At 32.3% G+C, this 26,993-nt stretch overlaps 1 protein-coding gene across 3 annotated transcripts in view; it reads left to right on the top strand.

Annotated features, from left to right (window-relative positions):
• The window catches only part of ZFX (zinc finger protein X-linked), a 62,676-nt gene that overhangs the window by 30,039 nt on the left and 5,644 nt on the right, over window positions 1-26,993 (top strand). For all 3 annotated transcript variants that reach the window (XM_051985087.1, XM_051985088.1, XM_051985090.1), the window contains 4 exons: window positions 24,022-24,171; window positions 24,555-24,698; window positions 25,307-25,441; window positions 26,004-26,144. In XM_051985087.1, coding sequence (XP_051841047.1) covers window positions 24,022-24,171; window positions 24,555-24,698; window positions 25,307-25,441; window positions 26,004-26,144 — 570 coding nt within the window. The remainder of the gene's footprint in view (window positions 1-24,021; window positions 24,172-24,554; window positions 24,699-25,306; window positions 25,442-26,003; window positions 26,145-26,993) is intronic.

Genomic DNA, 26,993 nt, shown 5'->3' with positions numbered 1-26,993 from the left:
CTGGAGTACATTTCTTAGGATCACCTTTTTTTTTTTTTTAAAAATGGCACCAACCACTTCCACCTTTCACATCTTTTCAAGGGGCTCATGAAAAACAGTCTTTACCTGGAGAGGGGCTGGGCTGGTACAATGTATCATTTATTTTGTACCTACTATGTAATTCATTCTTTTTTTATTAACATTTTTACTTAGCTTTCTTTTTAGACCCTGGCTCTAATTTAAAGAACTCTCTTCCCCACCCCACTCCCTCCACCTCCTTTTTCCTGATTAAATAAATACTAAAGGGGGAATAGCTATTTTTAGCTTTTTAAAAAAATATTCTAAAACCTTTAGAGCAAAACTTAGCATAATTTAGCTTTTAGGAGTGAGAATAGTTAATATTTACATAGCACTTTAACTTTTGCAGATTTTTGTACATGTCTTATTTGATCCTCAAAATTATCTGGTGAGATAAACGCCATTATCCCATTTTACAGAAGAAGAATTGGGTTGAGAGAGATTATACAATTAATACACAATTAATAAGTATCTGAAGAGGTAATTAAGCCCAACTCTTCCCAACTCCCAGTTGATTCTCTTCTTTACTATGCCACAATGTCTCCCTTCTATATAGTATATTTTAATATCAGCAATTTGAAAATAGAATTAAATTCTTTTGTAATTTGGACTACTGAGGGCTTATTCTCTTATAAATTTGTGCTGGTGTCTAAGATGAACAAGAAATTCATTGTTCTTTAATAATGCAAATATACACTGACATTGAAAGAGAAACACTCTTCGATTCCCGTTTGATAAACTTAAGAAAAATCATTGAGATGATTGTGTTATTTTTTTTTTTAACTGTGATTCTGTGATGGTAGTTTTTAGGTACCAGCCTTAGTTTTTTTTTTCCAACCAAATGTTAAGTAGTTGTTATGTGCTAATTAATTTGGGGTACAAAAGCAAAAGTGAAATACTCTTACCCTCAAGGAGTTTGCTTTATATCATTGATTTAAGTATCTTTGGAATTGTCAGCAATGTCTGATTACAAATGGAGCATAGTATCTAAAGAAAACTATAATGGGGTAAGTGAAAAGGACCCAAAACAGTCGGAAAAGTAGCTAAAGATTCTTGGTTGGGAAAATTTAACAGAAATTCCAGTAACCAACACATTCCATGGGAAAAAGTATGGTTTTACTTTTTCTTTTGCAGCCCTTACATTCTTTCTTTCTTAGCAAGTATTTGTTATGTGAATGTATTCTAGAATATCTTTGTATCTTCTTTGAATTTAAATAGTTGTGGTGCAATAGCTGATGAAATAACTAGTAGCTTCTAATTTTCTCAGTTATGTGAAAGATTGAAAATGGTTAGGATTTTGTTGCCATGTTGGTACACTTGAAAAAACTTCCAGTGGAGAGTATCACTTCTTTAATGGTTTTGTTGCTTTCTTTGTTATTAATTGACTTATGTGTGGTATAACAGAAGTAATGTTAATAATGATAAATACTTTTTGTATTTATTTGTAGATTGTAGGGTTTTCTTGGTGCCATCTGGTACCTTAGTCTTTAGGCTTATTTTTCAATCTATCAATGCTAAACCAACTCTACAGAGTTGTTTTATAATCCCTATATACACTTGAAAATTAGAGTCTTCTGAAAATAGCAGCTCTAGGATTTGGAAATTATTTTCATAAATTGCAGTATTCAAAGGGTTTCAATGTTCTAATCTTAATTCTCTCTCTTTATCTGTCTCTGTCTCTGTGTGTCTGTCTCACATATACACAAATTAATAGATTACTACATATATTTACATAACAAGCATTCTAGTGATGAGCGTTTAGACATATATAGGTGTGTATATATATATATATATACATATGTGTATATATGTACATATGTACATACACACACATGCATAATGCAGATATAAATAGTTTTGTAAAGTTTTTTCCTTTTATTTTCTTGGAATGTCATTCCCCAAATGGCATTAATGAGTCTAAGAATGTAAAAAGTTTTTATTAGTTTAACATTATCAACAGTATAGAAGTCTGTCTGTCTCTATGATTTCAGCAACATTGTGCTTTTTCATTTTCATTTTTTTTCCTAATTTAAGTGCGTATGATAGTAATTTTGATAAGTTTGTAATTATTATTTGAATTAGAACCATTTCCATAGTTACTTAGTGTTTGTGTTTATTTTTGTGATTTTTTTTTTTTTTTCCTTTTGGAGATTATATATCAAATCACTTTTACCTATATATTTTGGAGATCAAAATATTATCTATAATTTTAATTGTGAATATATACATATATATTCTTATTTGAACATTTTGTTGTGTAGAAATGTTTTATTTATGCAGTATTAATTGCTCCTTTTGCTGGTAATAATTTCTTGACTATTGAAACAAGAGAAGTAATCTCCCCTCAAAATTGGAATATGTATATGATTACTGTTTAATAATTTTAAATGTAAATTCTTACTCCAGTTATAGTGACATATTTCTTATTTATATCCAGTTTTTCCAGTGGTATTTATGAAATAATTATTCCTTTCCTTATTGATTTGTTTTACTTTATTTTCCTTTAAACTCTAAAATAGATTTGGATCTATTTTTGATAATTTGGTTTCACTGGTTTACTTATCCTTAATCTGTTATTAAATAATTTTGACTAGTTGCTTTACACTTGTGGAAGGACATTTTTCTTAATATGCTACCTTTTAACATTTCCACATGTGTCCACATATCAAAGATCTAGTTTTTCATTGGTGTGGGTACTTTTCCTACTGTTGCAGATTGCAGTCCCTTTCTAGAGTTCAGTATATAGTCTCCAGGAATTGTATCCCAAGACATTTTCTCACCTTTCAAGAAGTGTGGATGAACCTTTCCAAACTTGTCTGTCCTTATTTTATAGACATAATTTTCCATTCACATGACCAACATTTTAAAGGCTTTTCAACTAGATAGTACCTCCCCAGAGATTTGCTAATATATTACTTTCAAGGACCTTTTTGTTGTTTAATCATTTCAGTTGTGTCCGGCTCTTTGTGACCCATTCGCAGTTTTCTTGGAAAAAATATGGGAGTGGCTTGCCATTTTCTTTTTAAGCTCATTTTATAGATGAGGAAACTGGCACTGGGGTTAAGTGACGATCGATCAGAATCTCACAGCTAGTAAGTATCTGAAGCTGATTACAGGCCCAGCACTTTATTCATTGTTCCACTTATGTGCCCTTCAAGAAGCTAGGTTCACCTCATTGCCATAATGATCAATCAGAATACTGTATTTGTGTACACATGTGCTTTTGATGTTCCTGACACTGTTTGAATAAAACTAGCTTTATCTTGCTCTCTTCATGATAGGGAATGAATGTCATTTCCATTATTACTGGCACTAGCATCATGGAAAAGCACAGTATTTTAATGGATATCTTTAGTCATTCATTTGCTTATCCCAGGCCTACTGATTGATTAAATAAAGTTACTGGACCTTCTCTGTGCCAAAGGCTATGGTAGGTGCTATAAATATATATATATATTTTTTTTTTTTTTTTAAAAGGAAATGTTGATTAAATTAGTGTGTAACCAAACACATTGCAGCTTTAAATCTATGATCTTAGCTAGTGCTTTGAGTTTTAACAATGTGCCTTAACATATGTTATTTTATCTGATTCCCACTAAATTTTTGAGGCAAGTGTGGAGCTGCTTTCATTATTATTTTACCAAAAAGAAACTTGAAATGTCAGAGATGTATGAAAACTGGAACTGAAATCCATGTTTTCTGACACCAAGTCCACTAGGCTTTCTTTGTTTTTATAAATTTAATGTCCCTCTATCCTTTTACAAAGTACATTCCCAGAAATAGTTAAAACAGAATCACCTAACATAGAATTGCGATTAATATGTATTGGTTATTGATTATATAATTAACAAAAAAAGAAAGATGTTGTTGCATTATGTTGCATGATACCTGCCATGTCCATTATATTTGACCTCTTACTGTTCATTTGATTTACGTTATTGCAGTTACATATGTTGTTATTTTTCCTCTGCTTTATTCCTGCCTTGTGTCAACTCACATAAGTTCTATGGCTCTTTCTTTTTCATTATGTAGTTCTTGTGTTCATGTTATATTCCTAATTGTTTCACAACAAAGTTATTTTTTTTGTTGTTGTTGTTTTGCATTTCCACTTAAAATTGTTAATTTAGGATTAGTGGTGTTTTGTATTTGGCATGATAGTTCATAAAAACTATTAACAATAATCTTACCAGTTATAGACAGCAGTGAAAATAATAGAGTATGTAAAGCAGATCACATATCAGCAATATCCAGGAGCTTCATAACTGATTTCCCCTCCCCCCCCCAAACATTTACAAAATTTCCCATTGCTTCACCCTGACTGATTCTCTTCATCAGGAAATTTCATCTATGTGTAAGATGAACTCTTTATCATAGTAATGTATATATACATACATTGTAAAGTATTATGTATGAATCTTTTGTTTGAGAGCACTTGGATAAAATCAAAATCTTTTTTGGTCTTTGAGTTGTCCATATGCACTTCATAACTAAGTTGCCTTAAGAAAAGAGGCTATCTTTAAATTCTCATGTATTTTAATTATAAGCTTAGACTTGAACATTTCAATATATAAAGAACAGAAAACAGGATTGTGTATGAAACTGAACTTTTATTATATAATTCTTTTAAACAATAGCAAACCCCAAAGCTACCCAGTTTGTGACTCCTTTAAAACTTCCCTCTGCTCACTTATTTCTTTGATTTATGTCTTGTTTTTTGTCCTTCACAGTATTTAGTACACATTATGTGCTCATTAAATATTTGTTGAATAAATCTCATTCTCCATTTTTGTAAAAATGGATTTTGTTTCTGGAACAAAAAGCTACAAGGAATTGACATATTTTTCTCTTTTTTGCAACTAATGCCTTGTGGGTCTTGTTTAAAAAAAAAAAGGTCTCGTATTTTACAGTTTCTGTACTTGTTTTTGACTGAAGTTACTTGCTTAGGATATATAGTCATGATTTTAGGTTGCTATTGAGTTTGTCACTAGGCTCCTTGAATGAATCTTCATTTTTTAGAAGTATCACATTGCATTTAGACAGGTTGCTACTTTATGACCACTTTTTTGGTGGGAAAGTTAAAAGTGGATTAGATATTACTCAGTGTATATATACACAGTTGTTTCATACAACTATAGAAATTTAGATGTCTTAGGAGATCTGTTGATGTTTAAAGCTAGGTTTATAACTATCATATTGCATGTAACTAAGTTTTAGAATAAGGAAAAACCTTAGAGGTATTCTGATTTATTCCTCTGATTTTGTTGATAAGAGAACCAATGAGTAGTGCTTTGGGAAAAGATCTTAATTTGTAAAGCCATTTTTAGTGGAAGAGTCAGGATTTGAATCCAGATCCCTCGACTCCAAATCTATTCTTCTTTCCACTCTCCCCTTCTTTTAGTACATACATAGTATTCATAGTTGTGGACTAAAACATAGAACATTAAATTTTTAGCTTTTCAGCCCTTGAAGTTTTGGTTATTTATTTTTACAGTCAATTATGATTGCCCCAAGTATCAAGATCATCCTTTACTCCAAATGTTTTTTATGTGGTTTTTTGAACATCTACTTAATTTTTGTAACAAAGGTGAGAAAAGAATTTCTTAGACTTCTAATTTTCCCTGGCTGTCATTTGACTATTAGTCTCTAATTTTATTATCAGAAGGATTTAAGTTCATTCAGCAAATGTTTAAGTACCTTCTGTATTCATCATATTTTGGAAATGGACAATTTTCATCCATTTGTTTATACTGGATTTAAAAAAAAAAACCTTGATATTATTGAAAATTTTGTTTATTGAAATCTTAACTTCCAGCTCTATTACTTCCTCTTGCCTATCTACAGAGCCACTCCTGATAGGAAAGAGAAGAGACATTCAGCAAAACCAACAAACATGACACCCATGTCTGATAATATGTGTAATATTAAATACCCATAGCTCTCACCTCTGCAGAGAAGGGAGTGAGGTACATTTTTCTCTGCTCTTTTCTGGAACCTGGCTTTGTCACTGTAATTGCATAGCTTTTCTTTTCCTTTTTATTGATGTGTTTGTAGATATTGTTTTGGTTCTGCTTATTGCAGTCTGCATTGGTTTTATTTAAATCTTCCATGCTTTTCTTATTTCTTCAGATTCACTGTTTCTTAAGGTGCAATAATGGTTCAAGACGCATGTTTGCTTAGTGATTCTCCAGTCTGAGATTCCATCTCTGTTTGTTGATTCTACTTCTGCTTATTTTAGTAACAGAAAAGAGAGAATTATTAAAAAGGAAAATAAAATATTTTCAAATAAAATTTACCAATTATCCAACCATCACCACTAAGACTTTGTTTATTGCTCTTCTTATTTCCCTTTTCATTGTTCTTTGTCTTTTCTATTCTCTTTCCTTCGTGCCTTCTTAAAAAAATTTTTTTGGGGGGTGGGGGTACTTTTTCATAGCTGATTAAATAGAGTAACAGAGGTTTTATATAGAAGCACAAAATCTGCTCCCATTATTTTTATAATAAACAGTAGCTGGTCCCTGACTGCTTCTTGTCCTTGATGCTTTCCCTGCCCCAGTTTCTATGGAAACAGCTGAGCAGAGGAGTGACAACTGGAGGTTTTCTGAATAGGTGAGTAGGTTTTCCATTCTGCTTCTCAGTAGCAATGGTAACACTTCTCATCATGAGTCAGCTATTTTTCAAGTTCTCTAGGGAAAGATGTCATGATTAAATTGCTACTTAATAAAATATTCTAGGATTCTGAAAAATCAAAAAATCAAATTTCTTGTAATAACAGGAAGCTATTTTTTTGGTTTTATTTGCAAATCAGGAAGCTGTAGACAGTTGAGTAACAAAAGGCAGGTGCTTACTTTTGTTTGCATTATTTTTAACCATCTAATCTTTTTAAATGTGGGTACAGATTTGATTAAGATGCTGTTTTACATTTATTGCTAAATGTTATCCCTAAATCTCAAGAAAATATTATGGACTTAAAAAAGATATAAATGACTGCAATGAAGAACTTCTTACTATATCAGGATGACTTTAAAAAGAATAAAATTTTAGTCTGGATAGATGAGGCATAAGCAGAGATATGATTTGAATTCTATAAAATCATAAATTGTATTGGTAAAGGCAGCAAAAGTTCATTTGCCATATCAAACAGTAAAAGTAGAATTGAAAACAGACCCTTTGGAGCTCAATCAGTTATTCAGTAAACACTAAGTGTCTTACTATATGCCAGGCACTGTGTTTTATTAAAGGCCAAGGATATAAGAAGTGACAAAAGACTGTCAGCTCCCAAGGAGCTAACTATCAAGTGAGACTCATTAAAGAAGTCATGTGGGATTTAAAATGAAATGTTTATTTAAAAGCAGTTTTAGACAAATGAATGCCAAGTCTGTAGTGAGTTTTCAGGGGGAAACATGAATGTATTATGGTTTTGACCTTCACCTTTATAGATGATGGTAAGGAAAAATAGGCATGTTCCTTCCACTGTACAGAGAGAGAGCATTTGAACTTGGATAGATCTTGGGGCTGACCTCATGTAATATTTCTTTCTCTTCTAGGCTAGTGATATCCCATTCCTAAAATAAGATTAGATGAAATAGTTTTTAAAGTAATTGTCAATCTTAAAACAAGTAGACTTTTTTTCCCTTTCATTTGAGTTTCACTCTTATTATGATCGTTGGTGTTTATACTAACACTTTTTGGTAGGTGTGGGGTAAGTGTATTTAGACACAGGATTTTGACAAGGCCAAGACAATTAGATAACTCCCAAGATTAGAACTATACTATTTCCAAACAACGTGCATATTTGCTGAATAGGGGAATTGAATGATAACTTAAATCATTAAGTCGGTTTGGTTTTAATTTTTGATGCCTAAGTTAGTGTTTATTATTTTTAAGCTAATTTTATTAATGTGTTCAGGGAAGATTTGGGTCAATACTGTATTCTTTGATTCACTCAAATCAACTGAATTTTATCTTATTTGTTCAACAGTTCTGTACAAAACAAATGTTTTTTCTTATGTCAGGGTCCTCTTATTATCTTAAAGCATATCTTTAAAAAAATTTTTTTTACCATCAAACTATTCTTTTAAGTTGAATTTGTGATAGAAGTCATAGAAATAAGTTTTAAAATTTGAGCATTTTTTAAACATTGCCAAAAGTCTTGTGAAGTTTGAAGCTTGAAACTGCTCTGAGATATTTGGTACAGAGCATAGAAGTGCCACCATCATCCCTGTTCCCCTTTCCAAAAAAAAAAAAATTGAACTTATAATAGACTTTAGTCCAAAGAGTGGGGAAAAGTTGAAATAAATTCTGAAGGTTTATATGTCAAGTGCAGAAAGAAAACTCATTTTCATGGCTCCACAATTCTCCATCTTTTTGAATCATAATCACAGAATTTGGATGAGATTTCAAAGGGTCTTTATTTCAATCCAAGGCTTTTGCATTGTTTTGAAAATCTCTAAATTTTTAAGAATAATTAGGAAATTGTTTGAAAAATTGGGCTTAAATAGTTTTCATTGTTATTTAATTGTAGTAGAAGCTGTCCCAAATGATCTTGAGAACCTTTTCAGTCTTGTTTTTCTGTAATTTCATCCATAGATTGTAAAATTTTCTAAACATGCCTGTGCCATATAATGAGGGGAAAACTTGCAGCAGTTAATCATTATAATATATATAAATCCTGGAGTTTTTTTTCCCTTGTTGTCTTGAATGGCATTCATATTATTTTAATGAAATGTGCCACTTGCTGAACAATAATCCCTCCAATTTCTCTAGCAACTAGGATTTTCAGGTCTTTCTTAGAAAGCAGAAACTGAACTGAAGAAAGAACTTTATAATTAGAGGAAAAGGGAATTGGAAGCTAAAGACCAGTTTGGTGAAACTCAAATCTTTCATCCTTTGAAGCTCTATAGCCCTAGACAGAGTTTAGCAATCTTGATGACTTCATTTTTATGTAGCATCTTTAGAAAATACTTTTTGGTTATTCTTCTTCCCCATGATAGTCAACAATATACATTGTTGATTGATAATTTCTACTACCAATCAAAATCAGCATACTACCTTAAACAAAAAAAAACTATGCAATGGCATATCTTTTCTAAACAGAACTATAACTTTTTATGTAGTTAAGAGGCCATTGCCAAAGCTTTCCTTTTAATGGGAAAGTCCATTTGCATATAGTAACCACTCAAAATATTTTGGAATGATTATAGGCTACATTAGTATGGGATTGCTAAACTGGCAAAAATCATACTATTGAGCAATAGTGTTAACATATACGAGTTTGATTAAATTATTCTTATAGTAATCCTTTTCTAAGTTATTTTATGTCTTTTTAACAGTATATTTTTGTGAAGATCTTATTGTTTAAAAAAACCCAAAAAAACCCAAAATATCCACAGGTGAAAAATGGAGCTTTGTTTTTAGAGATATGTACTATTCTATCCTTAGCCAAAATCTTCCTGCAGTTTTAGGAAGATAAGGTGTAATGCTTACCTCAGCCTGCTTATGTATGTTGGATTTACTTCCTATTCTTAAACAAGTTGTTTTAATATGCTTCTGGAGCAGAGACTTAAATTGGGATTAAACAATAAGAATTAATAAGAATAAAATTAGTAATTAGTAATTTTAATAATTAGTAAATTAGACTACGAAAACTTATCATTTTTCTTTATAATCATTTATGGATTTTTTTTTTTGTATGTGTGTGTGAATCTGGCTTGGGACAACTAGATCTTTATGCTTCATGCACATGGTGAGAAATAATACTGTTTATTATATTAATTCATTTAACAAATATTAATTGCCTACTGTGTACAAAGTGCTACATAGGAAAGAGGAGATAACAAAGTCTTGTTATGACTTGGTTTATGCCCTATAAGGAGGTTGTGGGAAAAAAGAAATATAGAAATTACGGTAACTACAAAACAAGATTACATAGTCTCTATATTAGGAAGTAACAAAGAGAATGTGAAGCCTGATTTTTATTGGAGAGGAAGGTTGTCACTGACAGGAAGAATCAAATAGGATTTCACAGAGAAGGTGCTACTTGAGTTGAGATTTTAAGGATGAATAGGAATTCAATAGGCAAAGGTGGGACTGGGATGGTGATGATGAAAGAGAAGTATTCCAGTCATAGAAAAGATAGTCCATTGTATGAGATGTATAAGCTTTCAAAAAGTCAGGGCCACAAAATCCTCATGGCCAGCTTCATGATGACAGTCATAGACCGGCATTTTTCATTTTACCTCAATTTAAGGATCCTTTCTCTTCTTTCCTTTTTTAAGCCTTTGTTTTTTTATCTTCAAAATAAGAAAGTTTGAACTAGATGGTCTTTAGAAGTACTAAGTCTGTTATATTGTTAGCTACCAGCACTTTTATAGTTTATACATTTCAATAAATGTTAACATCATTTATAAAATGCTTTTTCTAAAACAGCCCTGTGATGAAGATAGTATAGTGCAAATATTTATATGTTACGAATGATAGGATGTTGAGAAGTGTTAAGTGATTTGACTAAAATCAAACAGCTAAAAAATATCAGAACCAGGACACAGACCTTCAAACCTTCTGATTCTTGAATTAAGTGATTTATCCACTACACCAGGCTAAGAAGTTAAGAATTTCATTCCACAGGCAACAGGGAGTCATTGAAGATTTTCTTAGTACATGAGTGACATGATCTTGAACTCTACATGATTATTAGTATGGTATTAAAAGATGGATTGGAATGGGAGGAGAGTTAACAAGGAATCTGTCAAACTATTAGTAGTAGTAAGAGCCAGTGGTTTGGTGTAGTGGTAGTGGCAGTGAGGGCGGAGAGGAAAGAGACAGATGGAAATTTTAGTGCAGAGATATAATTGGCAGGATTTGGGACCTTCTGATATATATATGTATACACACACACACACACACACACACACACACACACACACAAAGTGGTGAAGATGGATAAGTTCCAAGGATTTGAATGGAAGCATAGATAAAAATAGCAGTGCTGCAGATAGAAATAGTAAAGTCATCACCTCCATGAAGACTTCTCTGTACTTTTCCAGTTGTTGGTACTATGAAATAGTCTAGCCCAAATTTCTTGTAAAGTGTAAGCTCTTTGAGAGTAAATTATTTTAGTATTTGTATCCCTGACAATGTAGCACAGTGCTTTAAGGGATCAAATTTTTTTTTCCTAAGTTGAATAAAAGTTTTAAAAAGGGGAATATTTATGGCTTTGTCTAGGATGTCACTAGGAGAATTAAACCATATAAATTGTTGGCAGTGTGTTTGTCTGGAGCTTAGAAGAAACATTATTATTAAAGAGAGAATTGGGAGTTTTAACTTCTTTACAGATGGTAATTGAAGCGATAGTAGTGAAGTAGATAGTAAAGAGCAGATAACAAAGTCTTGTTATGACTTGGTTTATGCCCTATAAGGAGGTTGTGGGAAAAAAAGAAATATAGAAATTACGGTAACTACAAAACAAGATTACATAGTCTCTATATTAGGAAGTAACAAAGAGAATGTGAAGCCTGATTTTTATTGGAGAGGAAGGTTGTCACTGACAGGAAGAATCAAATAGGATTTCACAGAGAAGGTGCTACTTGAGTTGAGATTTTAAGGATGAATAGGAATTCAATAGGCAAAGGTGGGACTGGGATGGTGATGATGAAAGAGAAGTATTCCAGTCATAGAAAAGATAGTCCATTGTATGAGATGTATAAGCTTTCAAAAAGTCAGGGCCACAAAATCCTCATGGCCAGCTTCATGATGACAGTCATAGACCGGCATTTTTCATTTTACCTCAATTTAAGGATCCTTTCTCTTCTTTCCTTTTTTAAGCCTTTGTTTTTTTATCTTCAAAATAAGAAAGTTTGAACTAGATGGTCTTTAGAAGTACTAAGTCTGTTATATTGTTAGCTACCAGCACTTTTATAGTTTATACATTTCAATAAATGTTAACATCATTTATAAAATGCTTTTTCTAAAACAGCCCTGTGATGAAGATAGTATAGTGCAAATATTTATATGTTACGAATGATAGGATGTTGAGAAGTGTTAAGTGATTTGACTAAAATCAAACAGCTAAAAAATATCAGAACCAGGACACAGACCTTCAAACCTTCTGATTCTTGAATTAAGTGATTTATCCACTACACCAGGCTAAGAAGTTAAGAATTTCATTCCACAGGCAACAGGGAGTCATTGAAGATTTTCTTAGTACATGAGTGACATGATCTTGAACTCTACATGATTATTAGTATGGTATTAAAAGATGGATTGGAATGGGAGGAGAGTTAACAAGGAATCTGTCAAACTATTAGTAGTAGTAAGAGCCAGTGGTTTGGTGTAGTGGTAGTGGCAGTGAGGGCGGAGAGGAAAGAGACAGATGGAAATTTTAGTGCAGAGATATAATTGGCAGGATTTGGGACCTTCTGATATATATATGTATACACACACACACACACACACACACACACACACAAAGTGGTGAAGATGGATAAGTTCCAAGGATTTGAATGGAAGCATAGATAAAAATAGCAGTGCTGCAGATAGAAATAGTAAAGTCATCACCTCCATGAAGACTTCTCTGTACTTTTCCAGTTGTTGGTACTATGAAATAGTCTAGCCCAAATTTCTTGTAAAGTGTAAGCTCTTTGAGAGTAAATTATTTTAGTATTTGTATCCCTGACAATGTAGCACAGTGCTTTAAGGGATCAAATTTTTTTTTCCTAAGTTGAATAAAAGTTTTAAAAAGGGGAATATTTATGGCTTTGTCTAGGATGTCACTAGGAGAATTAAACCATATAAATTGTTGGCAGTGTGTTTGTCTGGAGCTTAGAAGAAACATTATTATTAAAGAGAGAATTGGGAGTTTTAACTTCTTTACAGATGGTAATTGAAGCGATAGTAGTGAAGTAGATAGTAAAGAGCAGAACATCAGAGGCTTGCCTTTTTATTGCTTTAGATTGACCTCTTTAAAGTTGCCCTTTAGTTCTAGGAAACTGGAATCTGACAACTAATGAACCCATTTTTGCCATATTAATTATAGCTATTGTTTTATAGTATAGTAAGGTTTATAAACTATTTTACATATATTATCTTATTTAATCCTCAAGACAATTATGCTATTATTTAATAGATGAAGCTGCTGAGATTAAGCAAGATTACATATGACTTGTCTGAGGAAGGATTTGAACTCAAATCTTATTGACTCTAAACACCCAGCATTTTATTACATATTATTACATAGTCTTATACAGGCTTCAGCAATTGTGCTATCAATTTAAATTCTCAGTTACCTAATTTGCCCATTAGATCTGTGTGTTTTGAAAAGGTATCTATTTTAATTCATAATTAAACTAAGAAAAATTCAGTTATCCAATTTCATATTTTATATCTCGATGATTTTATTTTGTAAGTGTTATAGCTCTTTTTTTGTTAATTGAGGGCACTGCTTTCTTTTTCCTTCTGTAATCTTCTTTAATTGCTATTTATATTCTTGACTCTTAATCCCATATTGTTCTTTGAAATTTTGGGATACTTTTGGAGTAAATCTCTTTATTTGATCCCATTCTTGTAAATGGAAGGGGTAAGGTAATTAATTTGAAATTTTTTTAGATATTACATTAATCAGAAGAGATATTCAAATGTAGCTATCTTTTTGAAAAGCATGGTTGCCACTGGTAATCATTATTATGTCTGTCAGCTGTTAAATTAGAATGAGTTTCTTGGAACAGATTAGTTTCCTAGGAGATTGTATTAGTGTGAATATTCAGAATTCATTTTTTCAGATTTTTCTTCAATTTTTGTGGAAAAATTAATCTGATTGGTAAAAATGAGTATTTGTTGGCTTGCTTTTTGCTGAAAATATGACATTGGCTAACTAATCATCTCTTAACAGTGTGTGTAAACAGAGAATAACATTTGTTTTCTTTGTTGCTTGTCCTATTCATTTATTCATTTAATTTCCTTACTGGCAAGAGGTAGAGCTTGGTAGTAACCTGCTTGTCAGGTCACTCTTTTCCATTTTTGTCAGAGATGAATTAATGTTATGAAATACCTTTGTCAGGGCTAAGGCTACATATTTTATCTGTTGCATGATATCATCAAATGTTGATGCTTGTACCTTAGTAAGGATTTCATGCAATGATCTCCTGCAGTAGCAAGCTTTTGGTGCTTCTGAAAAAGAGAGACAGAGATGGAGACCCATATCATCTCTTAGCTACTATTTCCTACAAGTATAATACAGATTTAGGCACTTCTCTTGGGAATTTGATCACAACTGAAATCTTAAGATTGACATGTATAGCTTCAGGACTGAAGTAACTTTGTCGTGTTCCAGAGGCACTGGTTCTCTCTCCTTTCATGTTCCAAAATAAAGCTCAAACTGATAGTAGCAGCCAAACAGTGCCCCCAGTTAAATACCCTGAAAATAGTTCTTAACTCTAGAATAAAACTGCTCATAGGTACATCCTTAGCTAGCAGTCTCTCCCAATAGTGCCAGCCTAAGGTACTCCAGCCTGAATAAACGCTTCCCCTAATTAATACAACTACTCACACAGCCCTGTAAAGACTGATCTGATTTTATTTCATAGTAGTAGTAGTGGTGGTAGTGGTAGTAATAAACTGTAACATAATTGCTTTAGGAAAGACATCAGATATTTATGCTATGATCTTATTCTAGGAAATTTTTGAGTCTAGAGACAAGATTGCTCTGACTACATGTCAGAAAACTGCCAAGGTTAATTAGGTTTGGGGTAGAGGTGAATATTAAATGCTATGAAGTATATTGCTAATTTCTAAACTAACACTAACATATCTAGCAAAGTATTGTGCTTTTCTGTTGTATAAAATACCAGGTTTTATCAAAGAAAGAGAATAACAGTTAATCAGAATAGTTCTTCCAAATCTGAGTTATAGCATTTCATTTTCTTTCTGAATGGTTCTCTTGTTTCAAGCTTCAATCTTGATGGTTTGTAGAGTCTTGTTGATTTGTAGATGTATAGCAATCAAGTCATTTTTATGTGGAATGACTTCTAAATTTTATCCTATCTTGTTTAAATAATACTTTAAAAATATTCTTTTATGGTTTACTAATGGATAGTAGTTCATAGGAGAAAGTTGTTAACCTGTTTCTTCTCTGCATGTGTAGCTTATACTCTGGACATAGGCAAAACTATTGTAGTCATTTAATGGTTACTTCTGATGACATTTTTCAAATTGAGTAATTCTAAAATTTTCCGATTGCTTAGACATCCATTTTATTGTTTTCTGGGCCTTGATTATTGCAATTCACTTAAGTGAAGCTTTTTTAAATATTATGATTTGCATTATAATAATATTGTTTAATATTCTTTGTCCTGGTCAATTCAATCTATATCATTTCAAGTCTTTCTTTTTTTAAAATTCCTCTTAATATTACTAAATATTTATATGGTACTTTTTTAGCCATCCCCCAAATGATTAGTCTCATTTTTTGTTCCAATATTTTTGTTATCACAAAGAGTATATCTCTGCATATTTTGTTATATGTAATATTGACCTCTTTGTGATATATATGTTATGGTATTCAGCAGGCCAAAAGTTAATTGTTTAGTGACTTTCCTCAAGTAATTCTCAAGTTGTTTTCCACAATGGTTGGACCAGTTCACATCTAACCCCTTCAGCATCTGTTATTCATGGGCTTTATTGTTTTGTCCATTTTGACGGGTATGAAGTAAGACTTTGTTTTTTTGTGTTACTATTATTTGTAATTTGGAATCTTCATGTGATTGTTGATGATTAGCATTTCTTCATTTGAAACCATAATCACTGCCACCTTTATTGGAGAATGACACTTCATCTTTCATATTTGTATCAGTTCTCTGTATTTCTCCTCATCCCTTTATATGACTTTTTACAGATATCTTATGCAAAGATTTTCCTCTACTCAACCTCTTCTAATTATATTACTTTTGTTAGTGCAAAAAAGCTTTTTAAGTTTTATTTAATCAAAATTGCCTCATTTTCACCTTTATGATCCTTTGTTAAGTTACAAGTTCTCCCATAGCCATGACAGTAAAATGTACTTCTTTTGCTTTCTAACTTATTATGTAATCTTTTCTATTTAGGACTAACGTTTATAACGGAGCATCTTAATTACGTGGGGATCAGATTCTGTGTTCTAAATCTTAATATCTGCCAAACTCCTACATTGCTTTTTTCTCCCAAAATTGTTATTCAAGAACTATATAAGCAAGTCTTGGTAAATTGGATAGAGCACTGGTTTAGAGCTAAGAAGACCTGAGTTTTAATCCCAAATCAGATATTTTGCTAGCTATATGACCCTTGGCAAATGATAAATCTCTTCTTAAACCAGTTTCTTCATATGTAAAATGGGAGGTGATAATAATAATGTCTACTAAATAGGGTTTTTGTAAGGAACAAATGAGATAAAATATTTAAAGAGCTTTGTACATCTTGAACGTTGTATAAATGTTAGCTATGTATCTAGAGAGAGAATTGTAGTCAAATATAATATTTACAGAAATGTATGTAAATAGAATTTTTAGGTGTTAGATGAAAGGTACTTATTGAAGGAAATACTATTATGAATCTTTTCTATAAAAAAAAACATAGTTTGTTTTGCACAGTCAAATTTTTATAAATTTGATTTATTTGAAGTGGGGAGCAGCTATATGTAGAAAACACTTTTTATTAGAATGCCACTTTTGTCAAAGGATATCTGTTTACTCTTTTACTGTTACCATAAAACAGACTGGGGCATTTTCTAAAACATTTGACAAAAGTTAATTAGAAAGAATTAGGAATAGTACTGAAGGAGGCTTGTGACAAATCTCACTCTATTGTCAATGTTATAAGAAAGAAAGGAATCCTAGGGATTATAGTAACATAATAACTTTATTTATAGGTTACCTAGAAAATCATAGTAAGTCAAATCCCATTTATCCCCCTTTTAATTTCAGAACTCCTTTATGTTCAACTCTGATTAATCTTTAATTCTCAAGCTCCAGACACTTGAGTCTTGTTTCTCTGTCAATTTTTGTGTTTAATGGGTCTATATTATTTTATCTTTTAGGATGATCATAGTCAGGTGAATAGTTTCATAGCCTGAAATAGATTTGGAAGGACTATTAGGTACCATTTAGGTAAGAGATTCCCTTCAAGACAACTAGACTTGTTTTTTAAATCTGTTTAGCTCCCAGTAAATGTGTTTGCTTATTTAAGAAGGGGGAAAGTATCTTCAGAATTTCAGATATTGTTAATTTAGATTTTTTAGAATAAGAAGAGACTATAACTGCCTCATTTTCCTGAAAGTAGGACGGAGATGTTCTATATAAATGAGACATACAGAAAATTGAAGTGTTAAAAATTTTGATTAGCCTAAATCTTTTGGTTATAATGGTTTTTGATGGAAATCTTTCTAATACATTTCTTATGCCTTAGAACACAGAATACATTTTATAATTTTTGTCCCTCCCCCCCTTTTTTTTTTCAGACTTAAGATCTTAATATAGACAGGCAAAGTTTGTTCATGTAATAGTATGTATAGACAGGAATCTTTATATTTAAAGACAATGAACTTGAATGGGTTGTCACTTTTTGTCCCCTTTGTCTTTGTAGCATCATTAAAATGTTGTTTCTATATTATTAATAGAGTAATGTCTGCCTTAGTCTCCTAGTTAGCATCAAGCCATAAACATTTCATTATTTTTGTTAATGACATATGAATTTACAAGTATTTTTGAATGTCTGTTTTGTGAAGCTAAGCTACCAGATGTGAATTCTCTCTAATCACAATTAGAAAAATATACTTCTTCAGAGAAGATACTATACAACAGTTTTCCCATAGAATCATAGCTGTAGTCCCACAAGAAACCTCAAATGCTCCCATGATATATCCATATGCTCTTCATTCCTTTACCTTATTAATGAAAAACAGATGTTTAGGGGAAACTGACTTGTATAAAGCCATAATGGTAATAATCATCAGTACCAATATTTGAACTCTGATCCTAAAAGCAAGAGACAATACTCAATTATATCATGATTTTCTGCGAATGTTTGTGTTTTAAGAGAATTTAAACATAAGCAGTATTTTGAGATTTTTCTTTCCTGTGACATTCCCTCTATAACATTTGACTTTCTGGATACAACCTTGGTTTAATCAGTAAAGTAATATTGGCAGAAACAAAAGTATTTTACCACATATTCTCAGATCATGCTCTCAAGTAGTTGTCTGCTGAAAGGGGAGGTGCTTTGCTATACAGGTAAGCCTCTGATTTGGAAATGATTTTTAACTGAAGGTAAATGTGTGCATCTACAAATAAGCTGTGAAAGTTCTGGGATAATTGTTTTCAATGGGGTTTTTTTTTGTTTGTTTTTGTTTTTTTTGTAAAGCTATTTTGAAGTAAGAATTCACGAATAGGGATAGCAGATGGCTTAGGGCTTACACCTGAGAACTCTTAAGAATAGTAACCTGAGAGAACTTGCTGTGATTGTTGAGACACCATTGTACAATTTTTAATTATGGAACTACAGGTTGGAGAGGATAAACGTTATCTCCATTTTTTCTCCTTCCCTCCCCAAATGATTCTATAAAAGATAAGCTGATAGAAATAACTCTGGTTCCTGACAAAAATTTGAACATTATCAAACTAGAAAAGGAAGTAGTAATCAAAAAGAGCTTCATGATTTCATGTAGATCAGTCTCATTTGGTTTCCTTTTTTGACAGATTGACCACATTATAAAGTTAATCTTTCAGTTTTAGGAAAGCATTTAGCAGTTTTGCTTGATTTTTGTGGACAAAATAGAAAGGCTTAATGTGCATTTAGGTGGGTTCAAACATATACCCAAAAGTCAGTCATGAATGAATGAATTGATGATGATGTAGAGGGGATTATCTAGTAGAATGTCTTTGGGATATTAAATCTTCAATAAATTCCTAATTGTTTTTCCAGGCTCTATTTATTTGCCTAATACAAGTTCCAACACTGATCAGAATTTCCATCTTTGCCAGTTTGCAGGGTATAAAGTAAAACTTTGGATTTTTTGGATTTAATTTCTTAATAATTTACATTATTAGTGATTTCAACTATTCTTTTATATGGTGGTTAGTAGTTTACAATCCTTTTTTTGCAAGTGGCATATATCCTTTAACCACTTTGAGGAATGGCACTGTGTATAGGTAGGTATGTGTGGGACGTACATACCTGCATGGGTACATGCATGTATTTCATATAAAGTTGTCTCTTATAATTAATTCTACCTCTTGTTTGTTAGAAAATATATATCCAATCCATAGATGTAAAGGCTGATGATCTGTTTCTTTTCTTTTTGTGTTATAATTTTAAATATGAAAGTCATATGACCATTTAGAGTGTTTTATATAATGTGGTTTAAGGTATTGGTCTAAATCCAATTTCTGCCAGACTACCTCCAGCTACCTTAGGAGTTTTTTGGGTTTGTTTGTTTTTAAATCAAGTAGATTATTCTTTCCTAATATTTTCCACTTTATCAAACATTGAGTTCCACTATTTGATTTTTCTTTGTCTAATTTATTCTTTTGATCAGTTTATTTTTTTAATCAATACAAAATTTTTTGATGACTTGTGCTTCATAATATAGTTTGAGGCCTAGAAGTACCATTCCTGGTTTCATTTCCTACCTCTTTTCATTGTTTCCCTTGATATTACAGATTTTCTTTTTCAAATGAGTTTATTTTATTGAGTTCAGCAAATATCCCTTTAGTAATTTGATTAATATAGCATTAACTTGTAATAATTTTTGTAGTATTGCCATTTTTACTATCTTGACATGGCCTAGCATGTATTTGATTTTTTAAGCCCTTTACAATATGTCTTATCTTTCTAATCTTATTAATGCATATTTATTTTAAATACAGTGTTCTAGCCATATTGGCTCACTTGCTGTTTTCCAAAATTCAGCATGCCTTCTTCCATCTTCATGCCTTGGCATAGACTAATTGTAATAGATTCTCTCCTCAATTTTAATTCATTGTGTAGGATTCTTAACTTCCTTTTGAACCCAAGTGTTACTTCCTATAAAGGTATGACGTTTTTAGATTCTGTATATATTAGTTTAGGAGTTGGTATCTTTGTCTTTGTCTAGCAACCAACAGGTTAATAAACTATTAAGGAACTGAAATATATCAATTTTGATGTTTTTGCTTTAAACAGATACAGAAGACCTAGGAAAGTGGGAATTAAGTGAAAGGACTTTGCAAGTTTTCCTGGATAGGTGATGAAGTTTGTAGTAGCATTACTTTCACCCTGTGCTTAAAGGCAACAAGAAATATTAATTCATAAGATACTTGGTTATCTCACCAATGAATTGATTTATTCATAATAAGTATAAGAAGATGATAATAATAATTAAAGTTTATATACTAGAATCTGCTGGGGAAGGGGAAGGTGTCTCTTCTTTGAGGAAAAAAATTGTGTGAATTACATGGGCAGGATCTTTCAAGCCAAATCACCTCATCTCCAGCTACTTGATGACTTCACTATGAAGGTGGGCTCAATTGACAGCAAAAGTTATGCTGGAGAATGTGGTTTTAGATGAAGAAACTTGTGAATCCTGGATTATTCAGATGCTTTAAATAATGAAATTGGTTATATCTTAATAGAAAGGGAATGACTAGTTACTGACATATAATAGTCATTTTAGCATTTTAGAATTAACTGGCAGTTTAACATGGTTCATCAGCTGATTAGAGAAAAGATAAAAGTTGGAATAAACTAGAAGGAAAGAAAAAACATTATGCAATTATAATAATTTTGACTATACTTATAAGCAAGATTGTTGATTCTGGAAAATGGGAAATGGATTGAAGTAAAGACAGTAATTGCAATCTTCTCTATTCCTCAACAGAAACTCAATTTGTATAAAATAGTTGGCATGAGAAAGACTGGTGAATTCAGAAACTGCCTCAGCCAGCTAAATAATTTGATCTCTTTACTAGAGAGATACACTGGTTTGAGGTACTAGTCCAGTTACAAAGCAGTTAGGTTGGAGGTCAGTACTATTCTGTGTGTGACAATGGACAAGTTATTCAAGCTCTCTCATTTTTCTCAGTTTTAAAGTGCCCCAACTCTAAATCTATTATGCTATAGAATAAGTAAATCAGTAGGATGATGGTAGATTTTAAACAGTTTTATCTCATAAAATAGTGGAAAGTAGCAGTAGGAAAATGAGCCTACTATAAACTTGATATGAATTATAATTAAGCCATATCATTATCAAAATGTTTCTAAGCCAAAATATACATGAAGGACTTAAAATGTCTACTGCTATAGATTAACCAGCACTAGCACTGTGCTGTGTTGAGTGGTCTCCCTTACCCCATTTGGACCCTTAACACTCAGTAATGAAGCCACAACCCAACTAAATAAAAACACTTAGGTCAAATCTATGAAGACCCCAGCTTCATAGTTTCACATAACATCTTTTTTGGATGATTGGATATAGCCTTTGTATTGTTTCCTATGTTCATAGGATTCCAGAGTTGGGAACTAAGGTCATCCACCCTCCCCTGAATACTTTTTGCCTGAGGGTTTATCTCTTTTGAAAATGAATCATTTGTGTCTGTATGTGTATAATTCTAGTTGTTATCAATTTGTAATTTGTATTTATATTTTGTATTAATTTGTAATTATTATATTTTTTGGTAATCTGCCTCTTAATTTCTGTTTACTGACCCTAGTTACTGACATGGTAATTCAGCTATTTTGGAAGTCTTTTCTTTCTAATGCTTTCCCCACTCTGGGCCATTGTTCATATCATTTCCCATTCCTAAAATGACCCTTCTCTGTGCATCTCTGCCTAGCTTCTAATTTATTGCTCATACCACTTCTCAAAATAAGTTGTTCAACCAGTGTGTTTATGGAGTTCTGGGATCTTTCTCAGACAGCATGTAATTTTAGTGGCTACATTGACTATACAACACAATTGTGCATGTAGAGAGAGAGAGAGAGAATGTGTGTGTGTGTGCGTGCGCATGCGCGCATGCATACATGGCCATATATAACAGTACAAAGGGAAAAAAAGACTAATATTAATTGTAAGTCATTTAATTCTAGTGCAAAATCCAGTCTTAGCTCTCTGAGACATGAGGTGAGAGACATTCACTAGAGGTGAAGACTCATGTCTTTCTAGAGGCTGAAGAGAATCTACTAGCTACTTCTAGATATTTTTGTTAACATGACATTGTGCTTATCAGTCAAGCTGCAGAATACTATATGGCTTTTCAACTTTTAAGAAGAGATATGGCCCAAGAATTGGTATTACTCAGATTATATATGAAGTTGGTTAAGTATCCTTTGAGTTAATCTGTCATTGTATTCATCATAACCTGCATGTAGATAGATAGGATAACAGGTTGAATTGCCTTTGGGAAGTTGCCTGATGCTTCCAATGATTTTATGCTGCTGCTTGGCACAAAATCTTATGTTTTGGGCACTATATTCCTCTTCTGCTGCTAAAAACAACTCTATTCTTTCCAAAGAATCAAAATTTACAAATGATCCAAAGAGCAGTGGAAAAGTGCCTGGTACTTATAAATAGACTACATCTTGTCACTAACAGAGACTTCCTTTGCAAAAATGATGTAGAAAACATTTGTGACACATGTGCCTGGAAAAAGATGGCTTAATTTAGTGGCAAAATCAATCAAGTTGTTCTCAGTAGTTATATTGATACCTACAAAATATTAAAAGACCATAGGGAATTTAGATAAGATAATCTTTAACATAATCATAAGACCCAAAGTAGGAATGGATTTGTACTGGGAAGATCCTAAATCAATTGAAATAAGCAAATGGTATTTAGCTTTTTTGTTAACTCTTCCTTTAAGGTGATTAATTTTTTAAAAATTGAATAAATTTTCCCTCTGGCATATGTAACTAATTATATAATCATAAGTGATATATTTCCTTAAATGGTTCTAAAGAGCCATTGATTTCATTGGTGTAGATTCATCTCCAACAGCAGAGACCATGAGTAAAAGTTTATGCTCCTTATGAATTCTTATAACCAGAAGAAAGAATTGTTACCTGGTGACCAATCTGGTGAATAGCATTTATAAATTTTGCTAGTGTTCTTCGGAGTATAGACTCAATCTGTAATTCATACTTGAAGTCTTTCCAGATTGTGATTCACTTTTGAGATTGATGGTCACCTCTATACACTGGGGATGCATAAAAGTACTTTTCCTTCATGTTTTATGTTGTACACTAAGACCATAATTAAGAATACCAAGAATACTACCTAAATAAATGTGCTTGTGTCATGTTTTTTCTTAGGACTCTCAAGGGTTTTGATACATGGTGATCTTAATGCTTCAGTGTTTTTTTGACTAATTTGAATTTTAACTGTTAAACAGTTAAACATGTAACATTGTAAACAAGTGTAATTTGTAAACATTGTAAACAATCTAACTTTCCAAAGGGTTTATTTGGAACCTATTAATAATTGTCAGAAGTAAGCTTTACCAGGTAGTCATGACTTAGGAAATATTTTTGTTTTTCCTAATTTCATTACTACATTCATTACTATAGAGATGAATAGGTTGTGGGGTATGTAGTTTTAGAGTTAAATTTAACTGTAAACATAGTTGCTGGATTTTTTTTTCTTTCCTTTTTGCTGAGGCGTTTGGGATTAAGTGACTTGCCCAGGATTGCACAGCTAGGAAGTGTTAAGTATCTGAGAACAGATTTGAACTCAGTTCCTTCTGACTTCAAGGCTGGTGCTCTATCCACTGCACCACCTAGCTGCCCCTAAACATAGTTTTAAAGTTACATTTATCAATGTGTTTCAGGAAGGCTACATATTTCCCTCCTCTCCTCCTCCACCCCCATTTTTAGTTTTCTAGAAAACCACATATTTTCCATTTATGGTTCTGTTATTAGAAGCCTCATTGAAACCTAGTTTTACTTGCCCTATTTTACAATTTTACTTTGTAGTGGATGATGCTGGGAAGATAGAACATGATGTCTCTTCTGAAATCACCATGGATGCTGAATCTGAAATTGACCCATGTAAAGTAGATGGCACCTGCCCTGAAGTCATCAAAGTTTATATTTTTAAGGCCGATCCTGGAGAAGATGATTTAGGTAAGATGAAATATTTACTATATGTTACATACCTTAATCCAATTTCTTAAATCTTGTCCCTTTTTATGTTTTTTAATGACATATTGTTGCTGTGAAGATAATGCTTTGGTTTTTTTTTTTTTTTTAATTAAACCTTTTTATTTACAAAACATATGTATGGGTAATTTTTCAACATTGACCCTTGCAAAACTTTCTGTTCCAAGTTTTTCCCTCCTTCTCTCCACCCCTTTCCCTAGATGGCAGGTTTGAGTCCAAAACATGTTAAATGTGTTAAAATATATGTTGAATCCAATATTTGTATACATATTTATACAGTTAAAAGATAATGCTTTGAACAGAGCATGAAATTTGAAAATAAATTGTTCTTTAATCATTCCCATTAGGTGGTACAGTGGATATTGTAGAGAGTGAACCTGAGAATGATCATGGAGTTGGACTACTTGATCAGAGTAGCAGTATTCGTGTTCCAAGGGAAAAGATGGTTTATATGACTGTAAATGACTCTCAGCAAGAAGATGAAGATTTAAGTAAGTAGGTGGCCTTTTTGTGGGAGAAAATTTTATATAATTTTTAGGACTATCTTATTCAGTTGATATTTAACAATAATAGTAGTTATTTTTATAATGGTAACAATAATGGTAGTGTTAATTTTAGAAAAATATATGTGATTTCCAAAAGCTAGAAAATAAAGATGCTCTATGAAACTTTACTTTGTGTGCCTAAACTTTTATAGGAATGACAAACCTGGGGGGGGAGGTGGGAGAGACTAGGTGGTGATTATAATTTGAGGTTCATTTTTTTCTTTATTGATGTAATATAACTATTAAATTGAAAAAATGTTATCTCAGATTTCACCTTATACAATGTTAGAGGAGGAAAAACATACAATATTAATAGAGATCTTATGATTATCAAGTCCAGTTCCTTGATTTTACAGATAAGAAAACTGAGGTCTAGAGAAGCAAAATGACTTCCCTTAGAGCACAGAACGAGTTGTTGGAGGTGATTGAGGAATAGAACCTGTGCAGATTTTCATTCTAGGATTTATGACTGTCCCATAGTTTACTTATCTTGCTACAAATATCTAGAGATCTATTTATGGAAAGTTTTAATACTTATGTCTTCATTTTTTTAGATGTTGCAGAAATTGCTGATGAAGTTTATATGGAAGTGATTGTTGGTGAGGAAGATGCAGCAGTGGCACATGAACAACAAATTGATGACACTGAAATAAAAACTTTTATGCCAATAGCTTGGGCAGCAGCATATGGTAAGTCACATGCAAACTCTTCAGGTCTTGAGAACAAGAAAAGCTGGTGCTTTTTCTGTAAACATCTGTGCACATTCAAAGAATCCTCTTTGTGGTGTAAAACCCAGAAAGCTAAAATACCAGTGCCTATAAAGGTTATTTAATTTCAGCAAGGATAGAGGAAGATTATAAAGTCTACTTTTTGTCTCTATTTTTAACAGGAATTTCCTTCATGTCTATATTACGTAGAAGGAAGTACTGCAAGAAGTACACAGACTTCCAAGCTGAAAATTTCCATCTTGATAATATCTGCCCTGTGGCTTTACAATTTTGGGAGACAACAAGGGATTCCATGGGGCAAAATGCTGTAATGTGTTTTTTTAAATTGACAACTAGGAGTTTCCTAGACCCCCATCACCCCACCCAAAAAAATTCTAAAGCTCATTTTTTAGGATGGGGAATTTTTGTTATTCATGAGGATCATGGCTGTTTTTGTAATATTGTAATTAATAAAGAATCCATGATACGCATAGTCTTCAAAGTGATAATACTGTATAATTTTGTTTTTAATGCGCATTGTTAGGTAATAATACTGATGGAATTGAAAACCGGAATGGCACTGCAAGTGCCCTCTTGCACATAGATGAGTCTGCTGGACTTGGCAGACTGGCAAAACAAAAACCAAAGAAGAGGAGAAGGCCTGATTCCAGGCAGTACCAAACAGGTGAGGGGGCCAGGAGGTCGGGGGGTTAGGCCGGGGCTATCTACTAAGGGCACGCTGTGCTGTTTAAGTTGGATATGTGTGTGAGATCTGAAAATGCAAGATAACTTCAGAGATGTGGAGGGGAGAGAAGATTTAGCTTGACTGATTCCAATTCAGATGGAAAGGTTCCCTCCTCCCCTACTCACTACCATGGTGCCATTGCTTTTTGGAAACTTATTGATATCTTTTGTGTGTATATCATGTTTATACCTGAATATATCCTTCCCTTGTCACATATCTGGCAAGCCATCTCTTACAACAGAGATTTATTTTTTTTTAAGGGGGTGAAAACAGTATAGTCCAGCTTACCGTCCCTGACAGTTAATGAATGTACCAACCCGTGGTCCCCTCAGTTCTGTAAAGAAGGGGGGAGGCGGGTGCATTTCCTTTACTTTCTGGGCCAACGGTATAATGTAGCCTGTTTAAAAGAAACAAGGAGCCATGTTGTCTAGGCATGGTAGTGACATTCACTGTAATTTCTTTGCAGAAATATTTTAAGGTCTCTTAATTCTTGGTTTTTAAAAAAATCTATTTCAGTTGTATGTTAAGTCCAATTTAAATGACAGTTTTGGAAAGATCAGACAGAAATATGGAAATGTTATATATTATTTTTTCTTTCCCTTGATTTGATCTGATACTATAAAGTTCAAGATAGAGATAGCTTCATTTGCTGTTTTGAGCTGATGACATTTACCTATGGGAGTTAGTAGGGCAGTATTTAGTGAAGTAATGTGTAGTAATACAATATATAGTAATACTCAGTGGAAGAAAAAGCTATGTCTGTGGTCATGGACATAACTTTTCTGATGA

Source organism: Antechinus flavipes, chromosome 3 (assembly GCF_016432865.1).
Source record: "Antechinus flavipes isolate AdamAnt ecotype Samford, QLD, Australia chromosome 3, AdamAnt_v2, whole genome shotgun sequence".
NCBI classification, from domain to species: domain Eukaryota; kingdom Metazoa; phylum Chordata; class Mammalia; order Dasyuromorphia; family Dasyuridae; genus Antechinus; species Antechinus flavipes.
The sequence above is the reverse complement of the archived record's forward strand: the minus strand, read 5'-3'. Positions and strand labels throughout refer to the sequence as shown.